Source organism: Neofelis nebulosa, chromosome 6 (genome assembly GCF_028018385.1).
Source record: "Neofelis nebulosa isolate mNeoNeb1 chromosome 6, mNeoNeb1.pri, whole genome shotgun sequence".
NCBI classification, from domain to species: domain Eukaryota; kingdom Metazoa; phylum Chordata; class Mammalia; order Carnivora; family Felidae; genus Neofelis; species Neofelis nebulosa.
Genome location: NC_080787.1, coordinates 47,407,908 through 47,420,673, shown reverse-complemented (window position 1 = coordinate 47,420,673; position 12,766 = coordinate 47,407,908). Strand labels below are relative to the sequence as shown.

Here is a 12,766-nt window from a genome sequence, read left to right as displayed (position 1 = left end):
GATTTTCACAAACATTTGAATTTGTCAGAGAGACAGAGTATGAACGGGGAGGGTCAGAGAGAGAGGGAGACACAGAATCTGAAGCAGGGTCCAGGCTCAGAGCTGTCAGCACAGAGCCTGACACGGGGCTGGAACCCACGACTTCGAGATCATGACCTGAGCCTTAGTCCCATGTCTAACCGACTGAGCCACCCAGGTGCCCCCAGATACAATATTTTAAAGATGTTTTGAATAGGAGCCATCTTATCCTCAAATAAAAATAATTGGGAAATGGGGTAAAGCCATCAGACCTGGGTATCTGTAAATTGGAACTGTCACCTAGCTTTTTAGCCTGCAAGGACATTGGTCCAGACTCGGCAGGGATCCCCGCAGAAGGCGGGGAACAGTGCCCCCTGGTGGACCATGGACGCAGAAAGCACTCAGACTTCCAAATTCTGAGGGTGATTTTTGAACTGGATCCTTTCCTGCATATTGTGTTCGCCCTGGTAAAAAAAAGTATGTTCGTTTTTACTGCATCACCTATAATTCTGGTTGAATTATGGGCATCTCATAATTTCCCTGATTCTATAGACCTACTTTTACAGGGCATAAATTTTAAATTTTTACTGATCACAGCTTTTTTTTTTTTTTTTTTTGCTGTGAAAGTTCAATGTCAGAGAAAAACAGATTATCATATGATTTGACTCATATGTGGAATTTGAGAAACTCAAAATACGAACATAGGGGAAGGGAAGGAAAAACAAGATGAAAACAGAGAAGGAGACACAACATAAGAGACTCTTAAATACAGAGAACAAACTGAGGGTTGCTGGAGGGGAAAGGGTGGGTTAAATGGATGATGGGCATTAAGCAGGGCACTTTTCAAGAGATGAGCACTGGGTGTCATATGTAAAAGATGAATTACTGAGTTCTATTCCTGAAGCCAAGACCACACTGTATATTAACTAACTTGAATATAAATTTTAAAATAAAATAAATTAAAAAGAAGTCATTGGGTATATGATAAAGAAAAATATCTTTGAATCTTCTAAATCCACAAATAATGTCAGCTAATATTTGAGTTTACTATTTGACCAATACTTGGCTGGTCATAGGTAATATGCTTCAATTTCACGTATATACACTACATAATGTCAAATTTTAAAAAGCAGAATACAGGGGCGCCTGGGTGGCTCAGTCGGTTAAGCGTCCGACTTCAGCCAGGTCACGATCTCGCGGTCCGTGAGTTCGAGCCCCGCGTCAGGCTCTGGGCTGATGCCTCGGAGCCTCGGAGCCTGGAGCCTGTTTCCGATTCTGTGTCTCCCTCTCTCTCTGCCCCTCCCCCGTTCATGCTCTGTCTCTCTCTGTCCCAAAAATAAATTAAAAACGTTGAAAAAAAATTAAAAAAATAAAATAAAATAAAAAAATAAAAAGCAGAATACAAAGATAAAACATAATTCCAATTAAAACTATATATATATATATATGTATATACACATATATGTATATATATATATGTGTGTATATGTATATACCCATATGTATATATATATATATATATGGGTAGAAAAAGAATAAGAGAATGTTAACATAATTATCTTTGGGTAGTGCAATCACAGACGATTTTTATCATCTTTTTTCTGTAATGAGCGTGAGCTACATTTGTAATCGGAAAGAAATCTTAATATAAAAATATTTTTATATTTTTCTTGTGCTTCTTGTGGAATAACAAGGGCAGTAGGGCAGTAGGCTTGGACAATACTATTTAGACAATGCAAAACTCAGGTATGAAAGGACAGCTTACTTGGGGCAGGTGTCTCCCACCCAGTGGAGTTATAGGAGTCAAGTTGCATTTTCAAAACACACAGCCTTTTCTCCCACTTTCCTGGACGGCTCAGGTAACAGTTGGCATTATGTTTGTTATGTAGGGAAGTATATAATATGCAGAGGTTACTCAGAAGTTTCCTGAGATAGGTTGCTTTTGGTTTTATAATACAGAAACAAACTTCCCAGATGTCTTTAGAGAAAAAAAAAAATCCCTACACACTCACACCCTGAAACCTCTCTAATCATGACATAAAATCCCCAGAGATGAAAATATATACTGGAGGAAGTAACTGGGTGAAACAGCTCAATAGAGTCACGTTGTCTATGGCAGAAGGAAAGCATGTTCCCTTTGGGCAGAATGATGGCGATGAAAAATAGTCCAGGAACACTCCATTAAGCTACTATATAAGTAATACATATAATACTAAATAAACACTAAGTGAACTAAGTAACTTAGCATTTCTGCACGTTCCTTCAACATTTTTATGCAGTGTGACTTTATCGTTGTCTGCAGAAGCCTGGCTAAGAGGATGCGCACCTCTCTCGTCCCGCTTTGAGGTCGACTGTGGAGACACCCCAGTCTTTGGGCATCTGTGAGTTAACCTGTGGTCAGTTGCTTTTTCCCTCTAGTGGAGGTTCTCGGGAGCTGACACAGAGCTACCAAAAAGGTCAGACAAGGAGGCTTTGGTCACGTTGCAAACAGCACCAAAGGGAGGAAACCAGACACACTCGGAATAAGGGGGAAGGGCAGGGGACAGGCAGAGGGTATCCTTGAGAGCGGGGTTCTGGGCTCGGATGTGTAGTCCCAGCCTGGGCAGTGCTAGGGCCGGGGAGAGGATGAAACAAGGATTGCCCTGCCTGAGGCATAGAGTTTGAGGGCATACAGTTAATCCTGTTCAAAAATGATGTTGTTTTTGGTAGTCGATTTTTTGATTAAATTATTTCAGTAACTTCTTTTCCCTTCCCATTCATGTTCAATTATTTGAGTGAATAGGATTCCATCTGTCTCCCCCCAACATTTAATGGTCCCTCTTTTCCTATTTTCTTTATGCAGGTCCTCTACTAATAAAACATCCTAAATGACCTCACCTGAGACTCCTCCAGGAGGTCCTCCAGATTGCACACTCTAAAATAGACAGCACCAAGGTGGATCAACCAATGTAATGATGAGTCAAGGTGTGGATGACTGTTTACAATTTGGAAAGTGAGAAAGTGCAGTAAATCAGGGGGTTCGTATGCAAGCAAGAGGGATCTATGGTGGGGTTTATGCCAGAGTCAGATTCATGAGGCATGAAACTCAGCAGGTTGGAACCACTAGATGAAGGTTACGTGTTGACTGGGAACAATGGTGTTTGGTGGAGAGCCAAGGAGGAGAGAATTCCAGGAGAGGGGCGTATTTACTGTGATGGGAATGACTCAGTGGAGCCATCGGAAGTTCTCAGGTGGCTTATACACAGTTTCTTCCCTGTGGCCATAGTGAGATGTGGATGTCATGCTGGGATGTGCCCGTAGACCAAGCTGAGCACCTGTCTCTGTTTTGAAGCTAGCTAGCGTTTAAACGGTTCTGGAATCGAGCTTCCTTTTGTGTTCTGTGTCTGCTCATCCTCAATATCATCCTCTGAGCATAAAATTCAGATTTCTGAGTCTGGCATTCAAGACTGCCCAGAGCCTAAGCCAGTACTGCTCATTGTCTCTATTGTTTCCATAATCGGCATACTCCATCCAATCGAATTTACTCTCTACCATTGTGAATTCTCAACTCTGCATCATATCTCAAACCTTTCCCTCTCTTCTCTACTTAACCCGGGTCTCATCTACCACCGAAGATACTTTCCTGGTCCCTCAGCCCCCAGCCTGGGGTTATCTCACCATCTTCTAAAATCTTACTGTCCCAAAGATCAATCTCACTTATTTGTCGCTACACAGGATACCTCCTGTTGCTAATTAACTTTTTGTTGTTGTTTTGCTGCAGCATTATATCTTACGCTCCATCAGATTTTGAACTCTGAAAGCCGTAGGTTATATTTTACAGCCCTTTCATAACTTTTGTGGTCTCAGATTTCCTATCTTTGGATGGATCCACAGTATTTGCTTGTTCCTCCAAAGAAGACAACAGAACTCATACTGTTATCTAAGCAATAAACTCAATAGCAGTAGTAGTAACAGTAGAGACAGCCAGGCACTGCAATAAGCTTCTTACCAACAGTGTTTAAGTAAATCCTACTATAACACATACTATTAAACCTCATTTTACATATGGGGCAATGGAGAATTAGGGAAGACATGAGGTGAGAAGTAGCTCTTCCCTGAAGAGTGGAAAATGAATATTTACCATTAGCCATTCATTCCTTTGACTTAGACTTTGCATTTCTTGAAGTGAAAAAATTACTGAGGGGGTAGGTAAGCCAGTGGCTTGTCGAGAGTAGGTGGCTCCTCAGAGGGAAAACGCGGTGGATGAAGGGATGGGTAAGTGAAGAGACGAAGGCAGAAAATCAAGGGGAGATGCTGGCACTGGGGATAAACTTGCCCTTCTTAATATCATTCATTTGTCTTTCCCCTCTCTTTTTTTCCTGCTCGTCTGAGGCCAACCATTTGTGCTGATTTTCCTGAAACCCACCTGCTAACTCAGCTACCTAACTCAGCTACCTCAGGCAAGGGGGTCATGTTTTAAGTCTCAGGTTTAATACATGTAGCAGGGCCCAATCAATCATTCCAGAACCTGTTGTAAGGTATGGCCTCTATACCTCTTCCCATTCTAGGAGCCTATGGTTTGATAATTTTCAGATTGGCTGGAAACAACTGATATTCAACTCAATTGAGTACTCCCAGTGAAAGTCAGATACTTGGTCCCTGCAGGAAATTTAGGCCTATAAACTCTCCTCATCCCCTTAACCTCGAAATGTTAGACAGATTCCAAGCCCTTTTCAAACAGACATTTTTGACATATCCTCCTTTCCCCTCCCCCATCATCTGCAAACCGCTGATAAGAACAACTGTGAGAAGGGAGAGCAAGGCAGAACGATGCTGGAGGTTTGCTCCCTCAGTCTGAAGTACTCTGGCTATGCCCATTTTCTCCGGGAGCCGAGACATGTCCATGCTTTAAACATCAAACGATCCAGAGATACTGCCTCTGTTTGGAAATTCATGGCCACTGGGTCTTCAGTGGCCCCAAACATCTCATTAGGAAGTTGTCAAATCCGAATATAAATGCAGCAAGGTGGAGAACATCATATCCGTCGGGACTCTCTTCAGAGAGAGTACTGGGTATGTTCTGAAGACATTCTTTAAAATTCTGTTTGAGAAGGAAGGTGAAGAGGCCCCTCCCCCAAACCAAACGTGAGTGGAGTTAGTCTGATGAGTAATCTGTGGAAGAAACTAGAAGAACGGTGGCTTCTCTGAGAGTGGAGGAAGGGAGAGGAGAGGGGTAGGGATGGGGGTGGGGCCAGTGAAATGGTGCCACCTCACGTCACTTACTGCCTGTGACCCCAGAATCTCCGTGAGATTTTGGGGTGTGAGTGGATGCTTCTTATAGAAACTGATGAAAAGGTGGCATTTTGCATCTGAATAATACATAGATGGGCAGAGATTCAGAGAAAAGGATGAAGAAGGAATCTATGAAACGGGACATTTTAAGACATATTTCCTCAGGTGCATAAGTGTTGCAGGATTTTTCTTTTTTTTACCTCGATACCCAGGATTCTTTGTCTCGACTCTTCGAAGAATAAAGAGGTGGAACAAAATGAGCAGCAGGCAAAACTTTATTAGAGTATGAGATTAGAAAGGAAGAATAGTATGAAAGCTTTCTTGACAGAGCACATTCAAAGGTGAACACTCGCGACAATAGGCAAGGGTCTTCATTTTACAGGGTTCTGGTCACACCTCCCTTTCCTTTCCCCCTTGTTCCTTCTCAGGTCCTACCCTTATTCACTTGATAGCTCTAGGTGCTGGGTTGTCCATTCCTGATTGGCTCATTTCCATTGTATGAGGGGTGGCCTATGGCCATACCTTTCCTTGTGGGTCATATGTTTTATGGTCTACCTATTTTTAATCAGATCTTTTGTCAAATTCCTGAGGGAAACCTGAAGGGGTGTAGGTAGGGTCTATTACACTCTTAAGAGGAACCTTACTCCCTAAGGGGTTTGCTGTGGTCAGCCGCTCCCAGCATCGTTCCAAAATATGTGTTTTTCCCTCACCCAGGGACCTCACATCCTAATCTATCCCCCTCTGCCTACTGAGTCCTATCTTTTCCTATCATATAAAGATTGGGGCATTCTTAACCAATTCCTGGGTGTTTTATACATATCCTGTGAGGTTTTTTTATGTTTCTTTCTTTATTTATTTTTGTGAGAGAGGGAGAAAGAGCATGCTCGAGAGTGAGCAGGGAAGGGGCAGAGAGAGAGAGAGAGAGAGAAAGTCTTGAGCAGTCTCCGTGCTATCAGCACAGAGCCCAATGCAAGGCTCGATCTCATGACCATGAGATCATGAGTTGGATGAGCAACCAACTGAGCCATCCAGACGCCCCTACTCTGAAAGCTTTGTAATGACACTGTCGATGGTCACCTAACAGCCCTGGTGGTCAGGATGTCACCAGCACCATGGGCTTACTGTAAATTCTTTGGCCTGGTTTGTTCAACCTGATGCTTGTATTCCAGAGAAGGAGGTGCTTTTAACTCTCATGACTTAATGACAGTAACCCAAGAAATTCCACTCCCATTCCAGTCCCAGAGCTGGAAATCTAAGGCCTTTGTTAACATGGGACATTTCTTACCCATCGGCTCTAGAAGTGATCCTTAAAATCTTTTGCTCAAGTGCCCATTAAAAGCATGATTAGGAATCCTGTAACCCTTTGTATGTTTTTCCACTGACATAATTCTATGGAATCATTCAGTATATACTATTTTATGTCTGCCATCTTTCAATCAACATAGTGTCTTTGAGATTCATCCATTTTGTTGTCCGTATCAGTAATACATTCCTTCGTCATTGCTGAGCAACATTCATTACATTAAGTACACCACAGTTTGCCCATTATCTTCTTGCGAGAAGTTTCCCGTGTTTCGGATCAATTTTCTCTAAGCATTCTCATACAAACCTGTTGTGATGATTTTCACTTTACTTTTTTTCTTGGATATAGTTCTAATATTTGCTGGAATTGCTGAGTCATAGGGTACATGTATACATGTACGGTTAATTTTATAATAAACTGCCACACAATTTTACAAATTGGTTGTACCATTTTAGACAAAGTGCTGTGAAACACCCAGGTATGTTCTTTTCCTGTAGGAGTCTAAATATAATCCGGAGATAATAGTTATACACATAGTACAGAAAGAAAAGTGGACCAGGAGTAAAAGGGCATGAATTCTAGGCACATCTCCATTTTAGTTGTTTATAAAACAAATATTTAGTAAACATCAACGATACATCAGATATTTGCTAAATTTTAGATATATACTGATGGACAAAATAGTCATGGGCTTTGTTCTCATGGAACTTACGTGTCCAGTGAGGGATAAAGATATCAAACAGTCACAAAAATTTATTCAACAAATGTTTTGAGTATCTAATACTTGCCAGCCACTTCTCTAAAGGCTTGAGATAATGATGAAGAAGCAGGCAGAAATTTGTGACCATACAGGGTGTTTACATGTTGGTGGGAGGAGACAGAAAATAAATTCTAGACATAAAATAAGTAATGTATGCGTCTTGTTAGAAGGTGATAGGTATTATGGAAAAAGAAATAAAAACATTAAGTAGGGGTTTTTAGCAACGGAGGGGTTACAGAAAGGAGTTGGGATAGGTTGACATTTTAAACAGGACAGAGTGGCTTCATTGGCAAGAGTATGTATACGCAAAGACTTAGAAGAGTTTGGGGAATTAACTATGCAGACATCCAGGGGAAATGTATTTCAGGTGGAGCAAACAGCCGATGTAAAGATCCTATGCAGCGATTCTGGAATGTTCCAGGAATAGCAATGAGGCCAGGTCATCTGAAACAGGGTAGGCAAAGGCGGGAAAGGTATAGGAAAGCTGCTGCAGATTTCCTAGGACCTTGTGGATCACTGTAAGGACTTTGGCTCTTTTACTGAGAGAAATGGGGAGCCATTACCTGAGTTTGAGCCCAGTTGACTGACTTTCATTCCATGGCGGGGAAATATCTAAAAATGATTCCTTGGCGGGGTAGGAGGGGAGGCTTGTGTGATGATGAAAGTAGATTGGAAAACACTGACTTCAGGAGGGAGTAGCTGAGATATCACCAAGCTGGAAGTTAGGAAATCGCAACAGAAATCAGCTGTCATTAACTCTCTGTGTGAAGTTGGACCACTCACCTCCCCTTTCTAGGTTTCAGGCTTTTTTCCAATCGTAAAATGAACGTTAGACTGAATGACATTTTAGGTTTTCTCCAGCTCTAATATTATGCATAGAATTGGGTGGGGGGGGCGCTCCATTGAGATATAAGTGCCTAATTATAGAACCTATGGTAATTTATCAGGGATTTGGACACACCGAACCTCATGTTTCAATAAGAGAAAGGGATGGGGCGCCTGGGTGGTGCAGTCGGTTAAGCGTCCGACTTCAGCCAGGTCACGATCTCGCGGTCCGTGAGTTCGAGCCCCACGTCGGGCTCTGGGCTGATGGCTCGGAGCCTGGAGCCTGTTTCCGATTCTGTGTCTCCCTCTCTCTCTGCCCCTCCCCCGTTCATGCTCTGTCTCTCTCTGTCCCAAAAATAAATTAAAAACGTTGAAAAAAAAAATTATAAAAAAAAAAAAAAGAGAAAGGGCTAACTAACATCAAGATGCTTAAAGTCTGTCTCTAGTCACCTTCCACTCATCTAGTCTCTGAGCCATCCCCAAAGCTAGAGTTCTAGAAATACTGCTCTAGTTTGCTGCAGAAGATTCCTGGATACGTTATTGGAGCTAAGGGTACAAGGTAGTTTTGTTAATAAGATGTTCATCAAATTCTACGTCCACAGTTGCACTGCTTCCTAATTTTCACATGATTTCTGGACACTAAAGTCCCTTTACAACCTCTCTGGTTGTCACTTCACAGAGAACCACGTACATGGTGTGATGAAGGGAAATGGGAATTAACAGAATAGAGTACCAGATTGGAAACAAGGAGCCTGTATTTTTATGGCATTTGTAAGTGACATCAACTAGGCACCCTTGTACATCTAGTTCCTACTGTTTATCCCAGACCTGGGGCAATTGCACTAAGAAAACCTTGGATAGTTTATTCTGTGCCCATTAGGGTCTAGATTTTCTTTCTAGTCTTCCAACTATGTTTAGAAGTTTCTCAACAGCAGAGGGGCGCCTGGGTGGCACAGTCGGTTGGGCGTCCGACTTCAGCTCGGGTCATGATCTCGCAGTTCGTGAGTTCGAGCCCCGTGTCAGCTCCGCGTCAGCTCTGTGCTGACAGCTCAGAGCCTGGAGCCTGCTTCTGATTCTGTGTCTCCCTCTCTCTGTGCCCCTCCCCCACTCACACTCTGTCTCTCTGTCTCTCAAAAATAAAGATTAAAAAAAAATTAAAAAAAAAAAGAAGTTTCTCAACAGCAGAGAATGAATCTTCTAAGACATAGGACTAGCGCTCATTTCAGTATCCTGTGCATAGCAGAACCTCGGTATAAAAGTTCGTTGACTTTGTTGATGATCATATGGATTTAAGAGGGAAACGTAAAACTCAAAGCCATAAATCTTTGAGTTTTTATTTTTGGGTGGTCTGTACCGATGTAATTATAGGCCAGTGCATTTATCTCCTTTCCCTTCTGCCATTTAATCACCTGCTGGTGTTTCCAGATAAGAAATGCAAATGGAATTTGTCACCTAGCTGGAGCATGTACAGCTCATGCATCACAGGGTACTGATACTCAAGGAATTGTTTTGTGCAATGAATTCAGCCATTAACAGATCAGTGACAATGGTGAAGAAGAGAATTGCAGGGACTTCTTGAATGTTGTCAACATTTGGAGGCAATTAGAAGAGGGAGCCCTGCTTAGCGACCAATGGCTAAATATTTAGAATTTAAGCGTGCACTGGGAAGATAATTCAACCTCCGGTTAATCCAAAGAATCTTGGAGTTACTGGCAGTGAGGAAAACCCCAGACTCTACTTGAAACTATCCTTAGCAGTGAAGGAGTTAACTGAGTGTGTAAGCTTTATCTGGTGTCCAATGGACTTGTGCCTTACTGATTAAAGCCTCTGGTAAATGATTGTTAGAGACCTGTCATTGGTAGCTGTTGCTAGTTGCCGTGTTTCAAAAGCTTGTTGATTCCTCTGCAAGGTGGTGCAGCATCCTCTAGTCCTTTATTCATTTCTGATCTATTCGAGTCTGCCTGCAAAAGATCTATCAGATCAATGAACATGAATGGTGAAGATAGCAGCAGCATCTATGACACAGTCCAAAAAGAAAGGATGTATGAGGTTCCAGAAACACCAGAAGAAAACGAAGTCCCTCTTTATGATAACATCTATGAAGGCCTGAGGTCAGAAGATGATGCATATGCCACTGAGCTGGAAAACCATGAATATGACTCTGTGTCAGTTGATGTTGCTGAGGGTGAGGAGTACAGCTTGACCTCTTCCCAACCAGAAGCAGGAGACTACCTCCTGCCAGGTGACATATGTCCTGAGTCCCAGGATCTTCAACCGGGTGAGCCACCAGTCTCCAGTGAAGACTGGAACAACTCAATGGAAAAATCACACTCACCAGCCCAAGACCAGGAAGAATTACACTCACCAGCCCAGGACCGGGAAGAAGTACCCTCACCAGCCCAGGACCGGGAAGAAGTACCCTCACCAGCCCAGGACCGGGAAGAAGTACCCTCACCAGCCCAGGACCGGGAAGAAGTACCCTCACCAGCCCAGGACCGGGAAGAAGTACCCTCACCAGCCCAGGAACCCCAGGAGGATGGAGGCGTGATGGAGAAAGGCCTGCCCTCTCCAACCTTCCCCACCCAGCAGAGTAGGGCCTTCTTTGCCAGCAAGGATTCCTCCACCTGCCATTCTGCTGCTGATGGTTTGGAAGAAAGTGAATCAACTTCCACAGACCCTGAGATTATCCTCTTTGTTAAGGTAAGTGCTGTCTCTGGTAGGCACTTCTGCATGTGTAAATGGAGAAAATGGTGACTTCTTTTTCTGAGTGTCCAGGGAAAGATGCATGATGTCATGGTCCTTGGACCTCCAGACATATTCAAGAGTATGGCTGGTTAAATGAGTCATTCCAGGGGTACGTGGGTGGCTCAGGCGGTTAAGCATCTGACTTCGGCTCAGGTCATGATCTCGTCATTTGCGAGTTCAAGCCCTGCGTCGGGCTCTGTGCTGACAGCTGGGAGCCTGGAGCCTGCTTCAAATTCTGTGTCTCCCTCTCTCTCTGCCCCTCCCCTGCTTGAGCCCTATCTCTCTCTCTCTCTCTCAAAAATAAACAATAAACATTAAAAAAACAAAAAAAGAAAAAGAAAAGATGATTTATATTTTTATTTGTTTAAGAAAATTAAGTTTCAACAATATATCAAAGGCATTTATTTTGATATCTGTCAAATACATGGTATAAAAATATGCACACATATATGTGCATATAGTAATGTCACAATGACTGTCAAAATTTAGTTCTAGAATGTTGTTTCTGTTCGTGTAATTTTGAAAATGTGACTGCTGTGTTCCCCCAGTCAAAAAGTAAAATCAGGCGCGCCTGGGTGGCTCCGTCGGTTAAGTGTCTTCAGCTCAAGTCATGATCTCACGGTCCGTGGGTTCGAGCCCCGCATCAGGCTCTGTGCTGACAGCTCAGAGCCTAGAGCCTGCTTTGGATTCTGTGTCTTCGTCTCTCTCTGCCGTCCCCTACTCACCCTCTGTCTCTGTCTCTGTCTCTCTCTCTCTCTCAATAAATAAATATTGAAAAAAAATAAAAAATAAAAAATAAACAAGTCATTCCAGAGTTCACGCGGGACTGCTCAAAAGTATAAGCATTGGAAAGTGCATTTAAATTGTGTGCCTAATCATTGACTTTTATATACCATAGGCAAAGTATTTTTTTAAAAGTTCACTTACAAGTGAGCAGAAAATGCAGTTCAAATCCTTACCTTTGTGACAGACGTTAAGTACATTTTCTTGTCTGGTTAAATTTCCTTTGTCAACTTGATTTTCAAAAACGAAACCAAGGCTGGTGAGAGGAAGTCAAATCAACAGTCAGGTGCTGGGCTTTCCTTCTTAGCATTTCTAAGGTCACAGATACTTCAGATATATGGTCAATAAATGTAACCTCTGTCATTGAGTTTGCCCTTTTGACACCAATATAACTAAACTATCTGATGAAGTAAAATGATTTCAGTGGTGTAGTAGTAAGACACTAACAGCCAGTGTTAATGTTTAATGCTTATGATATATAAACTGAGAACTTTGGAAATCTTTGTTTTAGACTGATATTATAATAAATAGTCTATTTATTACACACAGACCATGTACAGTAAAGACTATTACGATTTATCAGAACATAAAAAAGCATTCTGGGCTAGACAAATCATCTTTATTAATCAAGAAGGCAGAACATTTTCCCCCAACGTCCACTCCCTGATGATATTCATATTTACACTTTTCTTAGTTTGAGGACCGCATATTAGCAAATGCTATTTCTGGCTAATAAAATGAACCCACAAAGCCCCCAGGTCATGCTTATTTCTCCCCTTTGTGGTTTCCAATTACTCCTCCAATAAAATACATTTTATTTGCCAATTTCATATATTATTATTTTTTTACTTTGTACTTTTCCCTAGTTGTTTTGTGTGTACATTGTATTTCCTTTTTTCTACCATACAGTCTTTAAAAAGCACCTAGCAGAGTGTTTGGCTTCTACTTAGGTACCTGTCAAAACTTGCCTGGTGTTATGCTGAGCATTTGGGGGAAAAGGGGTACGAAGACAGGGAGGGACCTTGCTGTCAAGAAATCAGCAACGTGGTGCGGGACATAGA

At 42.2% G+C, this 12,766-nt stretch overlaps 1 protein-coding gene across 1 annotated transcript in view; it reads left to right on the top strand.

The window, feature by feature from the left end:
- The first annotated feature begins 10,094 nt into the window (after positions 1-10,094).
- CLIC5 (chloride intracellular channel 5) overlaps positions 10,095-12,766 on the top strand; it is a 164,239-nt gene continuing 161,567 nt past the window's right edge. The window contains exon 1 of the mRNA XM_058734140.1: positions 10,095-10,877. Within this exon, the coding sequence (XP_058590123.1) occupies positions 10,161-10,877 (717 nt within the window). The 5' untranslated portion in view covers positions 10,095-10,160. The remainder of the gene's footprint in view (positions 10,878-12,766) is intronic.